General features: G+C 42.2%; 1 protein-coding gene across 2 annotated transcripts in view; it reads right to left on the bottom strand.

The window, feature by feature from the left end:
• Positions 1 to 1,196: 1,196 nt before the first annotated feature.
• Positions 1,197 to 22,437, bottom strand: part of MGLL (monoglyceride lipase) — a 103,929-nt gene continuing 82,688 nt past the window's right edge. For both annotated transcript variants that reach the window (XM_054978202.1, XM_054978203.1), the window contains exons 5-8: positions 19,240 to 19,350; positions 16,152 to 16,241; positions 9,136 to 9,351; positions 1,197 to 6,526 (exon numbers count right to left, since the gene is read on the bottom strand). In XM_054978202.1, the coding sequence (XP_054834177.1) occupies positions 6,401 to 6,526; positions 9,136 to 9,351; positions 16,152 to 16,241; positions 19,240 to 19,350 (543 nt within the window). In that variant the 3' untranslated portion in view covers positions 1,197 to 6,400. The remainder of the gene's footprint in view (positions 6,527 to 9,135; positions 9,352 to 16,151; positions 16,242 to 19,239; positions 19,351 to 22,437) is intronic.

Below are 22,437 nucleotides of genomic sequence, written 5' to 3'. Positions count from 1 at the left end.
GAGAGCTTTGTTGCACTGGACTCCGTTGCGGCTGGAGGGACTGCAATTCCAATAACCTCTTAATCACTCTGCATTCCTGTGCAGCATTCCATGTTCCCCCGGGTGGGATTCAGCAACTGTTGGGGGTCCTCTGGTGGCAATACAGCTGCCATTTTAAATCCAGAGGCCTGGTGGTATTTTAGTATCACAAGCAACCATATTAAAAATGGTGATTAAAATAGCGGAGGCCGGGCTGACCGCTTACACAGTAGCAAAGGCAAGCCACCTGTGTTCAAAGGAAATCTCTTCTGGGGAGGGGAAATGGAATCAATTCTGCACTTACTGGCAATAGGTTTACTAACAGCCAGGCCTGTTATGAATCATAGCAACCCTCTTGGGGGTCACTGAAAGGAAGTAGTGAATCCCCGTGTATGGCAGGTTCAGTGTGGGGAAGAGGTGTTTAGGAGCGAAGGGCAATTGGCCTGCATAGTGGGCATGTACTAAGCAGACGGTGAAGTAAATGCAGGAGCTAGGCTGATATATTTCATAACATTTCTGTGTTGTAAGGCAACAAGGAGGTTTGGAAAACTTTGAATACCAGTTTAGAACATTCCAGAAATGTTAATTTAGAATTTTTGTCTCCTCTCCCATTTTCCCCATAAAAATATCTTCTAAGGAATTTATCCTTGCAATGTTTCACCCTGCATTTTAAAATGGTGCTTTGCTAGGAAAACAAAAAGGCATTTTGCTGTAGACAATCCAGTGAGACAAACAAGAGGGAATGAGCATGCCCCTGTACGATCTGTTCTAAGCTTTCCTTTGTGTAGTCAGAGACCTGAATCTTTGGTACAAGGCTTGAATGTTCATTTGCAGGGTGTCCTTAAGCCACTCTTTTCCAATTAATGGTCATTCTTGCAGGATGGTCGGTGTAGCTAATATCCACTAAAGTGGGGTCATTGGGTAGGATACAGACTCAATTTTCTGCTCAGTCCAGGCACTACTGTCAGTAGAACAGAATGCTGCTGCCTCCTCCCTCCCAGGGCAGATGCCTGATCGCCCAAAAATGCTGCTCCTGGAGGACAAATTGGGAATCCGCAGTAGGAAGGGGGAATCACTGGGCCCTTTCCTTTCTTGAATAATTTAGTATATAATAAACCCTTTATTTCTTGTTTAGAAATGAGATGTTTCCCCAAATCTGATACACAATCATGCTATACTCAGAAAACATATTTTTATTATTAGTGCCAATATACATTTGTATTCCCCCCCCCCAAAGAACCCTAAATTGTACACATTCTTTTTGCTGTAAGTACAAGTGTTTGTGTGAGAGAATCTAAAGTACTGAGTTGGAGCACAAATGGAACAAGATACAGTGGCTCAGAAATTACTTGGAAAAATAAGTTATTTTGATAATGTTATGCCATTAAAGTGGTAAGGTGATGGTTATAAAAAGAGCAGGCTCATTATAAAACGTTATGCCACACATGTTATGAGTAGGTTGGTGTCATGCCACAGCCAGTGCATATATTGGTGATATATACATTAGTTACAGACAACTATTGCTCTGTCAAAAAAGAACTGTTTTCAAAGGGAAACTCCCTGTTGGTCCCAGGATGGCAGTCTGGAAACTGATGATAGTCTGAACTCAGCTCCCCATAAACTGCACGTATCAGAAAATACAGCTTGGTGGATGCTTCTTGCAAACGGGTCTTCCTCCTGCTGGGCCTTAATGTGGGGACAGGCTCACGCCACTTGCGACCCATCATCAAGTTGAATGCAGCTCAGCATAGTGATCTACCATGAGTTTAAGCGTTTTCATTTTACTGCTAGCCAGGGACTGCAGAAACAGGAGACCAAGCAGTTTGGAGGTTAGCAGTATGTGGCTGCCGGAGCACATTCAAGTGTGTGGCTCGCGAGGTGCGCATGCCTGAGGAAGGGCCACTGGTGCCCTTTCAAGAGGCTGCCTCAAGGTCTTCAGTTGAGTTTGATGCTGATTATCCAAACGGGGTCCTGGATCCAAAGCTCAGCTCACCAGGCCCACATAAGTACTGCTGTCTACTTTCATTTTCATCTCCATTGCACAGCTGGACCACCACAGGTCTGGTTGCAAACAGCTTGCCAAGTGCCAGTGTTGCCCTCTCCTTCCCTTAATAGGCCTTGCAACTTCTACAGCTATTTTGGGTCACCAGCTAGGGTAACTCCCAGTGACTTTCTCTACAGCCTCTTGGAAATTGAAAGACGAGCACAGACTTCTTGAACTGCAACTTGGAAAACCTTAGGATAACTTGATGTTAAAACATCGATTTTGAAAAATTCCAGCTGTCAGTGTGAATCTTTGTGATTCTCTGACATCAGTAAAGAGGAATAATTTAAACTCGCCTCTTCAAAAGTGTTCAGTGGCCAGCTCCTACTCCTTTAAGGGGCTCCTTACTGAAAGGATTGACAAAAAGGTTGCTGGATGCAGGGGGTGGCGGCGGCTTATGTTCTCACGGCAGCTCTTGGGTGAACAGGACCTCCCTTACTTGCCTTGACCATCAGATTTCATCAAAAGATATTTATCAAAATGACTTGACCCTACATGACCTTGCTGAGAGCTGAGCAAATACATTCTGAATCTTTCTGCATTTGCTTCAGAGCTCTGGAGCTACAGCAGACATTCTATGGACAAACTGATGCAAAGGCACTGAACCGAGGACCTTGCCTGGCCTTGTATATCAGGAACCAGCAGAGCCGTGTGCCCTGACATGTGCAAGGAGGCCATTTTTTTTAAAAGCACTTGGTCACATTTTCTCCCTCCAAAGTAAGCAACTAGTTTTCCTTGTCACTGTGTCTAACCCTAAATTCATTTCACTAGGTGAAGAATTAAGCTAATGCATACATCTTTGGAATAACTGCCACCTTAGTTGCTTTTTAAAAAATACATCTTTATCCAAGCGTCATCTGTTGCTAAACAGGCAGGACCTTGATGGTTTTTAAGGCCAGAAAATCACCATCAGAGGATGGTGACGCTTGCTAGTCACCAACCATCCTCTGATAAAGCAGTATGCCTGATTCCTTCGCTCATGAAAATAAAGTGGGGAATGAATCCTATCATCACAACGGAGGAGCCATGCGCCATCTAATTCACTGGGCCTGTTCCTGAAATACCTCTTGCTATCCATACACAACAGCCAGCACTTCACCACCAATCTCTTACCACAGCTCAGACTGCATTTTGATAATCCACACAACTCAGCTTTTGCTGCATTGCTCCACCTGGCATAACTTCACTCTAAAAAGACTTCCTCTGTACTGTGAAATGACTTATAAAACTTACAACCAGGAGCTAATCTAGACCTTATCAAATGGAGCTTGAGGCATTGTATAATGGCCGTAACTAATCCTGTAAAGTCGTGTGTGTGTGTATTCCTGTATAATTTGCCACAGCCTGGTCGTTAAAAAAAATACACACACACTCACTCCTACAGAGGTTCTCTTTCAGAGGTCTTGTGATGTGTTAAGCTTCTGCCACTCACACCCTATTAGAGAACAGATCAGAGCTAATTAAAGTTAGATTCGGGGGCTGTTTGTTATTGCACAAGGTTCTCTTTCACAGTTCCCAAAAGAACTGGCTTGGTGGGTGGGAAGTGAAACTGTTGCAGTTTGGGTGGTTTTATATTACAGACCACTGGCCCAGCTAAAAGTTTCAGCAGCCACAAATTATGCTTCCCCAATAAAGTGCTGGAAGGTGAACACTAGATGTGACGAGACCACAAGGTCCTGGAATGACACCCTTTGAAAGTGCCGGCAACCTGGTATTCCTGAGGCAATAGAAAGAATGCTGGAGAAGCTCCAGGCAGCTACCCTCTGCTCCATTACCTTCAGGACATTTATCAGCCTTGCTAGTACATCTACGGACTACAGAGCTCTGGCTTGAAGTCCAAAGTAACTTCCGCAACTGGGTGGGCTTCACCAGCATATCTCAGTATCAAGTCCACTCTATGTCCCAAGCTTGTAAACAGTCTCTTGTCTAGTGGTCAGAGGTGAGCAATAAGTGTTGATCAGCCAGGGAAGCTTTGGTAAGTTGGGAGCTGATGCTTTGTATCTTTCAGGCACCTCTGGGCTTATAAAATGTATGTCAAATGGTGTCTTGCAAGGCAGCTGCTGCATTCTGACATCTGTGCAGTTGGCACTTGTTTGGTGCCTGGCTAATACAGGCGACTTCAAATATTACAAATTTCCTACAGACAACATATACAGATAGGAAGAATAATTAAAAACTGCACAAAACTTCACATCTGACAACTATACCCACGTGTCTTGCTACTTTTACACACAGTGTAATGTCTGCTCTTATCCATCAAAAGAGATGGAAGGGCTTTCTCTGTGGCAAACTTGCAATTTATGAAGTGGCCCTTGGCCCCAGTTGTATGTCTTCTGCACCAAATGCATTGGAAAACCAGGACTGTTTTGCAGCAGGGTGGCTGTGTTGTACTAAGTGAAACAGTTGGGATACCATGGTAAAGCAGCAACACTTCCAGTCACATGCCCTGGGATGTACCTTAACTGTGTTTTCTTATTCTGCAACTGATTTGGGAGTATGGAGAAATACTAAACAGAATTTTCTTCTAAGGGACATGAGAGAGGCACTGTGTGAAGCACACTTGCAGGGAAATGGGAAAGGAAAACTACTTTTAGAGGCAGAATTTCAGCAAAGCTTTACAGATTTTAACTGCCTGGAAGCCCTGTTTGATAGCAGCATAGCAAGCATTTGACTAGCCCTCTGCAGCTCCTTCACATTCACCTCACAGAGCAGACAGATGATACAGTTACTTCCAGAGAAGGCTAGTATCTCAAACTGCTGAAATGAAGAGACTCCATGCCACTCTTTTTAGTTCTTCAAAAAAGAGTACCCCCTCTCTTGCACATATCTATGCACGCACTCATCAGTAGGCATGTTATCGACTGGCTTTCCTTGCTCTAATCACTGCACATTTTCTCTTCAGGAATATACTGCAACTTGCTGGCCTGTACATCCCCCTACTGAATGGGTCAAATGTCTAAAATCCCACACGTGACCACCTTACAGTACTTGTTCTCCCCCTGGCCACTCCAAACCCTTGTCTCTGGCCCCTGAGTGCTTCCTTCTCTTTTATCACTTTGGCCTCTCTCTCTCTCTTTTACTGCCCTGTAATTTTTTCCAAGATTGGATAGAACAATTTCAACAAGCAGTGGGAAAACAGAGAGGAACTGCTTAACTGCGAGAAGACAAACTACTTCTGTCCTGTCTCCCTCCTAAAGAAAAGTTGGAAATTAGAGGTTACATTTTCCATGTGTTAATTCACTTGCTCCAGAGCGTGACTACTATGGATAAAGCAACCCTTGGCTGCAGCCTGGTTTGCAAGTGACAACTGCTTTCAGACTCAACAGAATTAAGTTTTGGGCTGCTTGGAAGTACCCTAAAGGGATCTCAGGTGTAGGGATATTAGCCTCTATATTTATTCCATACTTCGCACCCTTCTTCCAGATATCTCTGAGCAACCTAAATAAACACCATATATTCTATGTAATAGTTTCTCTTTTAAATATAACTTTTGACTTTACATCTTAAGTTATCAGTAACACAAATAACGAGAAAAGCAGCCCCTATGAGTATTTACAGAATAGTTTCTTGCACAGAAGAAAGATTTGGTTTCTGGAAGCAGCATTGTCTTTAGTGTGCTTAGGCTTTTAAAATATACTGTTCTACAATTAGTCCTCTCCTCTATGGACTCAATTCTGGGGCTGATTGTGAAATGGTTCTAAACCATGTCATTTCAGAGTGCAAAGCTGCGTTATGGCCTAGTGGGCTCCTGCGTGTTCGCAGCCCATGAGGGCTAGCATGCTGAGATACCCTTTTGGCCTGGCCATGTTTTGCAATCTCTCAGGGAAAGACTCTATCACTGGTCTGACTTCTTTTCTAACTAGTTCGATATGGCAATGACTGTCTTTGGGGTTTATTTGCCATCCTGAAAGTACAGAAGGGAGAAACTGTAATCTGTCAAGAGTAGAAACTGAATGACATGGAAGATGTCAAACTTTTACACATTCCAAATATTATTGCAATATTAAAAAAATTATCTCAGCACCTCAGGAACTCCTCAGAAAAAGAAGAACAGGGGTAGAGGGTGCTCGGGATTTTGAAAGAGACTCTAGTCCCTTAACACAGCACTCACAGCTGGGAAATTCTTTTTCCTGCTACTTCCTCTAGGAGAATAACCTCTTTAAATGGCTGACTTGTATTCCTTCATCCTATGCCTTAGGAATGCCTACTTAAAAATAAAGTATTTTAGGAGTCCATTTAAGAGAAACTTTTCCCAAAAGAGGTTAAAGGGGGAAAAAAGAATCTTTCCTCCTCAGGATTAGCCCACAATCATTTCAGAAAGTTTCAAGGTGGCTTTCCTTAAGAGTGAGGGGCTTTTTCAGCTGCTGAGACCTTCTGACTCATCCATGTTAATATTTCCTTAAGGACAGACGTGGTCACTTCAGGAAGCTCTTTGTGGAGGGCGTGATAGGCTTCATCATACACCTGCAACCAGGAAGAAGATGGTTAAGGTTACAAAACCAAAACATGTGCAAGTGAGGGTCTAAATAAGGGGTGGCTGGGTGGAGAGTGGTACCTGACAGATGAGGGACACAGTAATGTAAATACGGAGAAAACTACAGGGCAGGTAGCATTGGGAGGTTAACACTGGGATGTGGATGGCTGAAAGAAGAAATTGGAGCGCATTAAGATAAAAAATTCTAAACAGGTCTTCTTGTGGAATGCCACATACGAAGTCAGCTTTGCCAAGAGGTCCCCAAAAGTTACTAGCATGATCACAGCTGATCACATGTGATACCTCTCCCCACCCCCCACCCCAGTCTTGCCAACTGATGACTGCATTGTCAGACAGGCACTTAAATGTATCTTAATTCATCTCTTTCCCCCCTAAAGCTTAAGTGGGCTGTGAATCAGAACCACAGCTGCACAAAATAGAGTACAGGTTGAAGAACAAACACTTTTAATTATTTCTCTTTTTCCACAGTTCAACCAATGTCATCTACTACTTGTAGGATTAGACTGAAGTGCCAAGACACAGGTGCAGCTCTTCAGCATATCTTGTTCTTTTATATATTAATCTCTATCACATGTGTTGCATAAATCTTCATAAATTCTCCATAATGCCTCTGAAGTGAGCCTGTTTCTAGATGCTCAGCAAAATGTCATAAAAATGCAATCTCTCATTTTTATTTGCAGCATTTCAGCTGAAGCAGGTGTTTCTTTAAATCACTCAAATGTCTAATGAATAAAATTAAGTGTAATTTAAGTGGTTTACTGTTGTTTTGAAATTCCCAAATTATTACCACTCTCCTTTTCCACTTTCCTTTGAGTCCTTTCTTCTGCTTGGGCTACTGGCAAGATGTCATTCCACTCTTCTAAAGTCAGATCCCTACTCTTTCAGCCAGCCTCTTACTGATCTAGTAGTTGTTCAGTTTTTCCTTTTCTTCCATGTGTTTTCTGTCTATTTCCCTCCCCTTGGTCTAGTACTCTCCTCCTTAGGAATTAGCATATCTGGAATAATAATAATAGTAATAACAACATTTGATTTATATACCGCCTTTTAGGACAACTTAATGCCCACTCAGAGCGGTGGGCATTATGCTATTATCCCCACAAAAAAACACCCTGTGAGGTGGATGGGGCTGAGACAGCTCCTAGAAACTGTGACTGACCCAAGGTCACCCAGCTGGCTTCAAGTGGAGGAGTGAGGACTCAAACCTGGTTCTCCAGATTAGAGTCACACGCTCTTAACCACTACACAAAACTGCCCTATCAGACTGCCACCAGTCTATATGATCTTACATACATAACTGTGCACAGGTGCTTGCTCCACCGCCTCTTTCTTGTAACATACCCAAGGCATCACAATGCCTTGGACTGAGTGCTGAGAGTTGATCAGGGGACACCAGACTACAAATCCTATTCATCCTTGAGGGAGAGCTCTCTCTCTTAGCCTAATCTTACAAGGTAGCAATGTTAGGTAGGTAGATCACTCCTCTGAGGGTTTGTTAATTTCATCTCTCTACACAGCCTGCAAAGATGGCTCTTCAAGGGGTTTGTTAATAATTGACAGAGCCTTCAGGGAGGCCAAAAGGAAATTAACAAATGGTCTAAACAGCCATCTTTGCAGGCTCTGTAGAAATGAAATTCAAACTACACTTCCTGGCTAACACTGCATCTCCCTTCACTTGAGTGTCCTCACGTAATTCATTTTGTGTGGTTTAGCTCTGAGGCATTAAACATGTGTTTGGGAGATTTAAACACAAGAGAAGAAAGCCTGGCAATACCCTATGGAATGATTCCTTGTGTCTCTGGTTGTTGTTTTTTTTCTTCAAAAATTGATCCCTGTTTGTCTGATACCAAGCACGTCTTAAGACTACCTCACGAGAGCCAGTTTGGTGGTTAAGAGTGGGGGACTAATCTGGAGAACTGGGTTTGATTCTCCACTGCTCCACTTGAAGTCAGCTGGGTGACCTTGGGTCAGTCACAGCTCTTCCAGAGTTCACTCAGCCCCACCCACCTCACAGACTGTTTGTTCTGGGGATAATAATGACATACTTTGTAAACCGCTTTGAGTGGGTGATAAGTCATCCTGAAGGGCGGTATATAAATCGAATGTTGTTGTTCTTGTTATTATCATTATCATCATCTAATAATGAACTGGCAGCATGTTTTCTTGAATTACGCAGATACAAAGAGAGATGTCCTTATTTAAGTCTTTTATCCACCTTTTCCATCATTCAAGAGTGAAATAGGGGCTGGCAGTCAAGCAGGCAATGTCCTTGCTAATTTTACATTGTAAACCTGAGCAAACTTTCCATGGAAGTAAATTTCACTGAAATAAAAGGGATTTCTGTCCAAGGAAATGGGCTTAGCAGTGTGATATGTAAAAGAGGTGGAAGGGTCTACAAGAGCCCAGACTTTAATTTGCATGGGTCTAGAGGAATTCTAAGGATATTCAGGCATGCCTTTTGCTTGGGAGATATTTTTGTTTGCAGCACCTTAGATTTGTTTGAAAGAAGCCACATCAAATCACAACCAAGTAATCATCCTCTTTCCTCCCACCTCAACAGGAAAAAAAACCCCAAGATCACCTTGAGTGTTTTATCTTGACTTTGAGCAGTATCCATCAGCAAATAGGAACCTTTGATATCACAAAGTTTGTCAGGTGAGCCATGGAGCACCAAGATGGGAAGAGTCAGTTTAGGGAGAGAGCGTTCTATTTTGGCAATGGCATTCATCAGTTGGATGACAAAGGAGACTTTCATGCCACCATGATGGACCAGTGGGTCTGTGGCGTAAGATTCCACCTGCCAAAATAATGCATCATTAAGAAATGGTACATAACATTTGATGCCATAAACACCTGCGCCTGAGGAGCCTATTATGACATTTGTTTTTACAGATAGTACAATTTAATAGATAGTTTTGTTGTTCCCATGCAGATACTCTTCCCACAAGTTTCCTAGTGTTGATGGCAGCCATATTGCTTCTGAAAGAGTACATGCTGGGGGAGGTCCTGAGCCAGAAGCTCAGTTTGGGCACAGGACTATTGTCAGTGAGGGAGAGACAGCTACATTTGTGCTGCATCTGTGCTGTCTACAGAAAGATACCCACGAAGCTGAAGTTGGTTCCCAGTTCCTTATTTGCAGTTCCTTCCTTATTCGCAGTTCCTAGTTCCTTATTCTCAAAGCCAAAGCCAAATATTGTGAGGAAATTGAAAAGCTCTGCACCCCAAAATGAAGTTTGTAGGGGCACATATCATACACCTACAGATTCAGCAGACTCAGCCCTCTAAGTGGATCTATACTGGGTCATCTTACAAAGTCCAGTTCTTGAGTTAACAGCTTCAAAGTAGGGTGCCCCTAGAACAAATCAATTAGCAGAAAGGAGGCAGCTGCAGCAGAAAAAAAATTTAATCACCCGAAATCACACAACTTTGAACACCAGAGACTGTCCCCTGCAAGAGGACATGTGCTGGTGCTGATAGAAGGTTCTGGGAGGCTGTCCAAATAGGAGGCCTTCGCTCCAGAACCAGAGACTGGATCAGCACCAGCACATGTCCTCTTGCAGGGGACAGTCTCTGGTGTTCAAAGTTGTGTGATTTGGGGTGATTAAAAACTTTTTCTGCTGCAGCTGCCTCCTTTCTGCTAATTGATTTGTTCTAGGGGCACCCTACTCTGAAGCTGTTAACTCAAGAACTGGACTTTGTAAGATGACCCAGTATAGATCCACTTAGAGGGCCGAGTCTGCTGAATCAGTAGGTGTATGATATGTGCCCCTACAAACTTCATTTTGGGGTGCAGAGCTTTTCAATTTCCCCACAATATTTGGCTTTGGCTTTGCGAATAAGGAACTGGGAACCAACTTCAGCTTTGTAAGATACCCCAAGTCACTTTCAGAGTGGTCAGGAAGGTTTCAAGGCCTTTCTTGCTATTTGTTCCACCAGTGAAAACTTCTCTCCTGTCTTCTCTATCCCACACCACCCTCTTCCATTATCCCAAGAAACAACCTTTATTTAGAATAAAACTGACTTTTTGTTCTGAGGGGGAGGGGAGAACTTAAGTTACAGAAAAATCAAGTCATCAAATTATGTGAACACTCACGGCAACTAAGTGTATCCTGACATTTTCACCATTTTCACCCATTTGACTTTTCTTTTACAATTTTAAACAAAAGTGCTGGTTTCCTCTGGCTACTTAGCAACTGGCTGCAGACTAAAGCTATTTAGTTGTTTGTTTGGTGGTGTAACACAGCACCACACGGAAGGCAACACAGCTCTGAGACGCTTCTCCTACTAGAAGGCAACAGATGAAGAACTCTTGGGGGAAGGAAAATCACAAAGGAGTGGGTGGCTAGATTGACAAACCTCCTCTTCCTGCAGAGTGGAATAATGTAGATTAATTCATATGATATGGCCCCTTTGCCACCCCCACACAAAGCCACACATGCCAGGAGATGGTCTGATAGGTTTTTCTTTTGTTTTCTCTCTCCCAAACTCTGTTTAATCAAAAGATAAAAAGATTCCTCGGAAATGTTAAGAAGGATTAAAAAATACACACACAACCCACAACCAAAAAAGCATAACCAAACCCATCACTGGGGAGATAATGACTAGGATGTGGAATGTGGCTCTGCACTATGGGATTTGTCCCAGTGGAAAGGAAAGAGACTAGGCGGAGACCAGAGTTCAGTCGCTGAATTATGCACTATAAAAGTGGCAATCTTTTTAATGATCCATGAAGTAGTTCTCATTAAAGCTTTGGGGGGGGGGGGTTGAGAGATACTGAGGGTGGGATGTGGGAGTTAGACCTTTTTATTCACGTACACTTTCCTTATCTTACTCTTTTTGGCCATTTCTACAGTCTGTTAACACAGTTCACTGTGTTTTCTTTATAGCTGCTTATGCAACTCTCTCTCTCTATTCCCTTTGAGGACACAATATTGAGAGAAGCTATTATCACTACTATCATCATAACTTGAAAGTAATTTATTCCAGCAGGCTAATTCCTAGAGTGGCCCTGGGAAGCTTGCAAGCAGGGAATTATAATGAAAGCCATCCTCTGGTATTTGTTCCCAGCATCTATGCACTATTCAGTGACAGAATAGCTAAAACGGAACCTTTCATTCTATACATGGCTGCTCTAACCTACCCTTGTACACCCACTAACCAGGGTTGAGACTGGGCTTAGAATCCCAGTTAGTTGGGGTAAAACTAACTTCAGTTGTTTGTATGCAATGAGTGACTGAAGTTAGTGTTTAACCACAATTCTTTGCATGAGAAAGGAGAGATAAAAAACAAGGAGTGAGGAGTGAGGTACTCAAGCAAGCGTGGCAACAAAACCACATTTGTTCTTCTGAACCATGCTTATATGTGAGGTCTGAATGCAGTCTCTGACAAACCCATCTTGGCTTTAAGGTGTTTAACAGATAAAGAACTATATATTTTGCCTCTCTCTAAATGGAGGCTGTGGGTGCATGTGCTTCTTGTGACAATTTAGGGAGTTTGTTTGTTGGCTCTCAGTTTCTGTGTGCATGTTGTGTATCTATATCCTAATTGTACTTTGACAATGTTGCACAACATCTAGACCATGATACAAGACATGAGTTACCCTGAACTGGTTATTCCTCAGAACTATTAGCTTGCTCACAGAAGTCAGAAGAACCTTCAAATTTTTGGCGAGTGTTATATAGACAACAGGGTGTATTTATCTTGTAGTATATGCCCAGGTGGGATCCAGAAGCCTTTGCTAAAGTTTCAGGCTGTTCTGTGGTATTCTTTAGCGCCATGCTGCAGCTTTCTGTAACATACCCCAGCCATTTGCCTGGCCCCTTCTATATAGTGCTTTATGGGCCAGGTGAAAGGATTTATTTCACCCAGGCCTTTGGTTAATTTTTCCCATTCCTTCCATCCCCAAGTAAATGTTATAGGCCCAATTAAGCTTTTTAAATACTATGCTACTGGGTTTTTTTTTTTAAATTGTCAATTGCTGGTTTATAGTGTTGCATTTTTATTATGAGAAAGCTGTTTTTAATTATTATGACAAAGCTGCTTCATGAGCCTTCTAACCTGAGAACACAGGGCATGTAAGTTAATAAGTGAGTAAGAAAAGTATCTTTATCCAGAAAATGGTTAATGCATGAATGATATTGTAAATAGAATATCATAATATATAATACATAGGTGACACCTCTGGAACACTATGGGCTGCTTTGGGATAAGGTGAGCACGAGGTCTGAGACAATTGCTCCCTGCTAGGTTCTTGTGCAGAAACTGTATACTGATTTAGTTCCCCCACCTTCAAATTCAGCGTAATTAACTTTTCAGAGGTTCACCCCCAACTCAACAAGAAAAATCTCTGTGTATGATACAACTTGATTTTGGATGCTTATTCAGGTTCTACTGAGCCAGCTGTGACACAAATAGGGATACAGAATGACCTGAGACCCCTAGTGGTGCTGTGCAGAGTCTTCCAGGCAGATCCCCAGGAGGGTGCATAGCCATGATGCAACCCTAGCAAGGAGTATTCTCCAGACCATACAACAGATGAATGTGAGGGGTTTTGCTGAAGGCTTCTGAGATGACACTTGTAACATTTTGGAGTTAGATACCAGAATTAATAAGCAAGCAAAAAAAAAAAAAACCCTAAACAAAATGTCTCAAATCCACCATTTACATTTCATTCCTTCTTCATAAAATCAAACTGCTATGAACACAAACAACTCAAGACATTCTTGGAGGATGGCCCAGTGATATTTATAGAGACTAGAAATTGGTCTGGCAGATGAATACTTTCAACATGTAAATAATGGCTGTTCCTAGCACAGTATGAATTCGTATTCTGCAGGTTCTGAATGTGGGTGATAGCTAAAAATCCCCAGTTCTATAGTATATTAACACACTATCTACGCTTTTCAGAGGTCACTTTTCAGAAGAAATGTGACGACAGTCGAGGTTTTGAGTTGCAAGATATTTCCAGTGATGCCCACCAGAGATGACCCCTCCTGAATGGTTCCCATTCCATGCAAGGAGATGAAGAGAAGTGTAATGAAAACAGAGCCCTGCTATACCTGGTGTCTAGGGGAACGATAAGGATTCTTCTTTCTCCACCCCAGCTATGTTCCTTCAGACTGATAACTGTGAAATCATCTTCTGGCAGGAATGGAGAAACTTGCTGTGTTCAACCTCACCATAAACACTGTCAAGACTCCCATTTTGTTGCGGTAATATTGCTGCTGATTGGCAACTGCACCAGTGGAAATATGTCCTGTACGTGTAGCATTTATGTGTAGTAAACAACTAGGAGACCCTGACAGGAATTTCGTATTCTTTAACACCTTCAGCAGGGAAACCAACTCTTTTTGCAGAAGTATTTTTGAAATTTTAATGAAATCTATAAAAACATCTAAGTGTGCTGATACTGGGCACAATCAGGGATTTCAAGGCTTCTTAGTGCCTAACCCACATGCAGTAGATGGTGGATCATGTGTTGAACAGCTTCCCCTGTGGAGAGAGCCAGTATGATATAGACTGAGTCTGAGTGTTTTCTCCAGGTTTGGTCCAAACTTGACTACGAAGCTCACTGGGTGACCTTGGGCCAGCCTCACTTCCTCTCACACACAGAGTGTGCTGGTGTCAGTATAAAATGGAAGTGGAGAGAATGGCATGCACTGTCCTGAGCTCCTTGGTGGATGGGTAGTAATAAACGTGTAAACTAGTTGTGACTCTCTCCTCTATGTGCTCTCCTTGGCCATCTTTGGGTTTTAAATAGGGCACTTTACTACAGAAATGGTACACAGAAAAGTCACAGATGGACCTCTGATCTCAGACACTTTCCGTGGACATCAGAAAGATTCCACTGCAGCCTCTATAGGCTGCCCTGAAGGACTAAGTGTGACACATGGGGACAATACATATCCAGTGTGCTGCTTGGCACTGCAAAGGAGTTGCTTCCCATGGAGCTACTGTCTAGGCTCATCTAATGTAGCGTTGTTGAGTGTGACTGCCACTGGCTCCCTGGGATCTCAAGCAGGGAATTCCCAGCCCCATACTGGAGCTGTTTTCAGGACATGCTAAAGATTGGACATGAAATCTTCTATATGCAGACTATGTGCTCTACCACTGAGTAATTTCCATTCCAACCCCTTGCCCCAAATTATTATGGAGAATTCTATATTAAATATAACAGGTTGGATATGCTAACGCACATCTAATCTTACTGCCCTGCTGATATCCTATTTGATCTTTGCTGCCCTCTTAGCTTTTCCAATGTGAGTTTTATCAGCACATAATCATCTTCAGAATGCAGTTTACCTAGTCAGTGAGAAACACTAAAAAAATAATGGTGCAACCGGGAGAAATTTGGACTTGTAGGAGTATATGTCCAGTAAAACTGCACAACATTCTCCTGTTTTTTTTAAAACTCCAAGGTGCCATTTCCTGTCACTTCACCTGCACTGAACAATGAACTACAGCCCTGTCTTGTGATGCTGAGCTAGGCTGAACTGTTTCATTCACTCTTCTCCTTCCACACTGTGTTTGTGATGGCATCCTCCTTTAAAGAGCAAATGCCTTTTTATGAAGAAGGGAACTTTGACTCTCGAAAGCTCAAACCCTGAAAATCTTGTTGGTCTCTAAGGTGCCACTGGACTCAAATCCTGCTACAGATCAACATGGCTGTCTAGCTGAGACTGCCTTCTTATGAGTTACTGTAGTGACACTGAAGTCACTGCTGACCCCTCTGGTTTTGCTAATGTCCTCAGGTATGGGTTTGCAGCTGGCATTCCTGAGAATGGCCAGACACAGCACTGAGAGTCCTGCCAGTTCTCATAGCCTTGGCCATGCCGGCATACTATAAAGAAACACTGGCAGAAGACATAAGGCAGCCATGTAGTTATTCGGTTTACCATTACATTAAGATTATGACAGGAGACAGCAGCTCTTACAGCACATTAGTGGTGTTTTAATTCCTGCTTCAAATTATGAAGCTGGAACAGGGCTGTGAATAATCATTGTTTTAAGCATGAACAATGTGAAACTGTCTTATGTGGAGGCAGACCACTGGTCCATCTGTTCCAATCTTGTCTACTTATTAGCTTTCCATGGACACTGATTGAGGATATCTTATCTTACTGGAGATCCAGGCATTCAGCACCAGACCTTATGCAGCATGGAAGAATCCCATGTGGATGTTATATCTGCAGTGATGTAGCTTGGCTCACTAGCCCAGTTCCACAGTGATCTCTGTCTGGACTGCATATGGAAGCAGGTCAAATGTGAGGCATGGCAAAAACTGCTCAAGTCGTATGTGCCTCACAGCAGGCATGTATCCCATCCATAGAGCCCCCCTCCCACACCACACAGACAATTCCTCTGACTAATTAGAGAGATCAGTTTTGACCCACTAAATATCACTCCTCTTCTCCAGTTCACAGTACCCACGCAAAACTTGTGAAGATGTGACCATTTCAGTTCACCTATTGGCACTGAGAGAACTTAGCAATAGAGGGGTTCGGTCAAATCATCAAGGCAATTAACAAAAGAAGCAGGCAGCATAGGAAGAGGAGTACAACACACCACAATGCTTTGTAAGGGCAATAACATTCTCACCTCTTTTTTGTTCCGGGAAACCACACTTGGGTCTATAGCTCCCAGGGACAGATTTGGCAGGACTAAGTTAAGCACTTTAGCAGCAAAAACCTGAGGGAGATAAATGACGTTAGTAACCTGGACAGCAAAGAAGAGAAACGCAGAACGCAGGTGGCAAAAATGGTTAGAGGTCTGTAGCTGTTCCCTCAGTGAGTGTCAGTTGAGGACTTAGTCCTAAATACCAACAGTACAACTCCCCCCCCCAAACCCTGAAAAGGCAGGAAAAGACCCCCTTGCCCACTGAGAAGAGGAAGTATGTAGCACTCAGTGTTCCCTAGAGCCCTTGTTTTCAGCTCCAGGTCCTCTGCATTTTTCCTCCGAGACCAATTCAACCACGGAGAGAGTTCCTGCTGAAGCAGCTGGTTCTGAGCCAGCACTGCAGTCCTTTCGGTTTGCTCTTGCCCTCACTCATCACCGTTTACTTCTTATTTCAGGCTGCTGCAACCCGGTCCTGATGTATCTGAGTGATTTACAGTAGTTGCCTAGGCTGCAACTCTTTCTGATGAGCTTTCTCTAGAGGGCTGGAAATAAACAAGAGCAAATGTGCTTGCATTGACTAAGGAAATCTATTGCACTCTTGTCCTGTGGGAGCACAGCACTGAGCCTCCAGAGCATGAAGACATTGGCAGGAGAAATTCAAATATATTTTCCCCCACACTAACAGCATTCTAAATTCAAGCCTTGTACTTAAAATTCTCCTCTGTTCTTTTGAAAATTGCCTTCTAAGTGGTCATTGTGTGAAAAAGATGACAGCCAAGAAAACAAATAGCTGGGTCTTCGCCCTCTATTCAATCTGACTGTCACACTTTAGCCACAGATACAACCAGCAACAAGTAAAATGGACTGTGTGCCTTTGCTTGGACTTGAATCCATTAAGTGTAATCAGTTTCATAATGTTCTGTGATCTTCCTGCATCAAACACGACTATGGACTGGAAAATTATATTGTATTATAAGCAAAGATTAAAGGATGAAATGAAAGACCTCCAAAAGTAGCAAATATCAAAGCAGCTACAAACTGCAGAGCTATATAGGCAGGTAACACTGTCACTATCCATCAAGCACTCCTTTGCTCCCAAACTCTCATGAACTATGTTCAATTCCACTGAAGGCAAGAGAAAAACACTGGAGGTAAAAGTGTCACCAAGAATGTAAATGTGGTCTCATAACTTCAAAGCACAACCGATAGTTGCACCAGCACTGGTACATCTAGAGTGCTTTCTCTCTTGGTTTGGGCACAGCTACTTATACTTTGTCTCAACTCAAATCCAACACTGGTTTGATGAGATCTTAATGCAGCCTTGCTGATTTCCTGAGGGATGGCCCTGAAAGTCAGTGACATGAACAGGCTATTAATTAGAATTTTTTTTATAATATGTGCTTTGATGCCCACCCATTTCGGGAAAAAAACTAATAGACTTCTCCTGAGTAGCAAATGCAGGTCGGGAGATTCAGCTTATCATAGTATACACTATGCTATCAATACACATTCAGTTGATGATATGCCTTGAAGCCACACTCAGAACAACATAGACCTGAACTTACGAGGATTTGGAAAAATGTTCCATGTTAAATGCACAACTAAAAGCAGAGAAGCAGCTACATGTCTGTGCTTGTGCTACCATGAAGAGAAGTCCATACTGGCTGTTGAGTCAACTGAAACCTCTTCTATAATAAAGTGCCACAGGCTTAGATTATTTGTATGTTCTTAAATAAATGGGAATTTAATATTCTTCTGCAGGTGCCATCCTGCAGATGGGCAAGGTGAACGACTGCCCATACATGCACCTTCTCTGTAGTGGACCCCCTGGAGAACAGCCTGCCTGAAGAGGTCAGGAAGGTTCCCATGCTTCTTGTATTTTGCAAACTATATAAAACAGAATGGCTCAGAATGGCATTTTTATAAAGAAAATGGGACTACATCATTACAGATTGGCCCAGGAAAATATACTGTGTTTCTACTGATGTCATACCATGTTCTGCATTGTTTAACATTTATTTATGTTATTTACAGTCCACCTTTCTGAGACTTGAGGGAGATTACACAGTGTGAGTTAGTACAATCAATTTCAAAAACATTTCAATAAACAATGCAATAGGGTATATAAATGCAAGTTTGCAAAGATTCAAACCAGCAAAAATCCTATACAGTTGAAGAAATGCTGAAACAAATCATAAGCAATTCTAACACTGACATATTAAACAACACACTAGGATCATACTTAGAGCAACGGACAGTACACAGTAGATGTTTTATACTTATGCTTTGTTCATACAACAGGTCCGCTTCAAATTTCTGCAATCCTAGTTCTATCTCATTGCTTATTAGATATATCAACATTGATTGCATTGAATTACATTGAGTAATACACCTTGAGTCTCAGTGAGAAAGGCAGACTATAAATAAGGTAAACAAACAAACAAACACTATACAGGCCAATCTGAGTTTTAACTGTTCTTTGGAGTTAGATTTGTTTTACTACATTGTGAACAACCTAAGGCATGAATACAGTAAGGCAGTATCTAAATATTTTAAATAAATTTGTTTATTTTAACACTCATCCCCCACACACCTATTTTTCCTCATACATACACACATGCATGCATGTGCCAAAACAATAATCATTTCTGTTGGGCTGGTGGAAACTCTGACATTAGACAGAATGATGAATTTAAGTCTCCTTCCATTCATGGTGACTTTGAAAATGCAACCGCACACCCAGAATTCTAAAGTATGTAGAGGGAGAGTTGCAGAAGGGAAAGCAACGGCCGGGGAAGAGTTAAATCCCTCGCTACTCTGTTCCAAATCCTATTCTTAAGAAGCTTCTCCTTAAAGTAGCGGCTGGGATTTCACTGGCTGTGCTATATGTGGACCTTCAAGCATCTACAAACCATGACTTTAAATGAATAGGGGCCTTCAATCCACCACTACTTTTTAATGCAAATGTACAAATATGCAAAAAGCACTGGTGGAAGAAGAGCTGTGTCTGAAGGATGTGTGAAGATGAACTGACATTGAGCTAAACTGCCTGGCATGCCTGGATTTTTACCTTGATTGGCGTTGCTACCTCTGGGTTTGCAACTACTAAAGGAGAAATTAATACCAAGCCTGAAAAGTCGTTTGGTCTTTCACATGCGACAAGGATAGTGATGGCTCCTCCCTGCAATGGAAACACAAATAATTTTTTGAGTGAAAACACTGGAAACTCTTAGGAGTATTAATACTGGAGAATGAGTTTAAGTACTTTATAGGCTGGTCCAGTAATAACATCCCTGTCCCGGGAATCTTGTCAATCTGCTCTGGAGCTGAGCCACTTCTCAGCTAAAGCTGTTTAACCTGAATTTCCTTCTGCATACAGAGAAAGTCAAATTTAGGTCAGGCTTCATTTTCACATACATTTTAATTCAGCCAGCAATAATGGCTTTTTGATCAGTCACTGTAAAGTTGGTGATCTCAGCTCTTAATTCGCAGCTGCCCCAGTGCATCTACTGCGCAACTCTTCTTACACTTTCAGGAAAGCAGCTGTTGACTCGACTCTGCTTCAGATAAGAAGCCCCATGTCGGTGCAGCCCTCGGCAAACCCAGAAGCGCAGTCATGCAAAATGCAAAAGAAGTCATCATGTGAAGAAGCTCACAGCTTTTATGTGATCATTACATCAAGTGCATGAAACCAACTCATTTATTTATCTAATTTGGCTTGATTATATACAAGTTAGTGGGGGGGGGGAGAGAGATGAAAACAAAATGCTATCCCACCCAACAACCAGTAAATGACTTAAGTTGATTGATTGATTTTGATTTATTTGATTTTAAGTTCTAACAGGAAAAACTGCGATCGTCCAGAAAGGGAGAATGATAATAAAGTCTTTAAGAAGAATTAATATATGGGAGAAGAAGAAGAAGAATCAAAGGGCAATGAGAAGTACATAGGACCTCAAAAGATACCCAATGTATTAAGGAATAATGCAGCTACAAGAGGAGATGCCAAACGAGACAGCTGACCAACTGAGACAAAACCAAAATCAAAAAGACAGTCTCAGCTAGTTTCATTAAATGTCACTTCTTTGACAACATTTAAACAAATTCTTTAACACCCACCCCAGAAAGTGAACAGTTGCTCTGTTACTGCCATGGTACTATTCTTGAACTAGGGTTGGAGTGCTGGTCAAACTCAGCCAAATATGGTCTAGTATTGCAAGAAATAAAAAACGGCAGCATAAAAATGGGATCCTGCTTTTATTTCATCCTGAAGTCATTGCAGACCAATACCAGAAGTGAGAACTTCTCGCCCCCATCTGCCTTGAACCTCAGAGAGAAAGGTGAGCTATACATAAATAAAGGAAATAAATACTTTGAATGAGTCAAAAATACACTATCCATATGAAAGCATGCATGCTCCAGAGAGCTTCTGCCTTCTCTCCCCCAAATAAAGCAAAATCAACACTGGTTGTTGTGGGTTTTCCGGGTTGTATTGCCGTGGTCTTGGCATTGTAGTTCCTGACGTTTCGCCAGCAGCTGTGGTTGGCATCTTCAGAGGTGTAGCACCAAAAGACAGAGATCTCTCAGTGTCAGTGTGCAGTAGCTACAGGCATCTTTGAAAAAGGGCTCAGGAGAAAATCAACACTAACTACAAACGAGCTGGTTAACCATTTCACATCGCGGTGGGAGTGCATGCAATTGAATGTTCCTCCATATACAAACATCACCTTTCACACAGATGTTCAAGATAGGCTATGGTAGAATCCTCCTCTCTGATATACTAGTTTTCTATGAGCATTTTGTGAGGAAAAGCATTCAGTACTACAAGCCCCTATCTACAGCCTGAAATTGCGTATTCAAGATATCAGCTGGCCTCCTGATTTGTTATTTGTGAGAGTTAGGCCTAAACCACATGGGCCTAGCTTTTTCTACTGGCCATGTGCAGTAGCTATAGGCATCTTTGAAAAAGGGCTCAGGAGAAAGCATGAAACAAATGCATACAAGCTGTGTAATAGAAATGAACGCACATTGTTACCCCTGTTGATACCCTTCCTCTGTCGCCTGCCTCTCCTTTGGTTATCTCCCTTAGGTCAATTTTTAGACTGTAAGCTCTTCCGGACAAAAACCTGTTGTCTTGTACCCTGTAAAACTCCATGAACATTGAACATGCTATATAAATAACAATACTAATACTAAGCTGTCACCACAGTAGCAAATGTCCAGAAGTCCTGGTTACCTGAGAGTCAGTTATATTTTTGCGGGGGGAGAAGAGGAGCCATGTGACCTGACATGATCTTTAAGATTCTGGGAGAGACTGGATTTTGGAATTTTCTAGAAGATGGCTGTATTTGCAATTTGTACAGTTCTCCCTGTTCTAATAAATTAATGTTTTAAATACTTGTTTGGCAGTATTTGACCAGTCAGGTAACTAAAATGTTTTAACTGTTCAGATGCCAACTTCAACTTGGACAACTATTTAAATAATGTCCTGTTCATGTGTAGTTTAAAGCTAAGAGCTGGCAAGGCTCAGGCATCAGTAACCAGGAATGCTTAAAAAGGATCATGAACAATTAGTTGTCAGGGGCAATACTTGGTGAACTTTCATAGTGTGGAAAAAACTACCATCCTGTTTACACACAGCGGTGGCAGAAGCAAGAGGAATGGGCTTTACTTGGCTGAAGATTTAGAAATTAGCTCATTGCTACAGAAAGTATTTTGAAGTGTGCTTTAAAGGCAGGCCAGCGGATTCAAATCCAAATTATCTAAAGGCATCATACTCTGAGTCAATTTTAGATGAGGAATATTTCACAAATAAGTAATGTGCTTTCACACAGTGTTCCATGGGGCAGGGCGACAGTCAACAGCATGGAAGTATGCCAGGAAAAAAAAAAACAGAGACAAAGTCTGGGTGGATGGAATACCCATAGCTACAAACACTATTAACTATTGTGGAAAGGATGTACTGGGTTCGTAACCCAGCCTCGCTGCACATGTTGCAGCCACCACTGGCACTCCTACCGAGGATAGATAGTCTGTGTTGTTGATTCATTTATTCCAAACACTGTGAGGTGAAGGCACGGGCAATCAGCTGCCATGGCACGCCAGGTGCCTTTCAGGCCTTAGATCTGGCACCACTATGGACAAATACAGTCCACCCTTAAGACTGGATACATTTTTTTTAAAGTCTGGAAAGGAACGAGGGCATATATCCCCATACTGAAGACGGCTGCTGGCAGGTTCTTTGGGACTGCATTAATGCGCTGGGAGA

The sequence above is a fragment of the Eublepharis macularius genome, chromosome 4, assembly GCF_028583425.1.
Source record: "Eublepharis macularius isolate TG4126 chromosome 4, MPM_Emac_v1.0, whole genome shotgun sequence".
NCBI lineage: Eukaryota > Metazoa > Chordata > Lepidosauria > Squamata > Eublepharidae > Eublepharis > Eublepharis macularius.
This window is presented reverse-complemented; position numbering and strand designations above follow the sequence as displayed.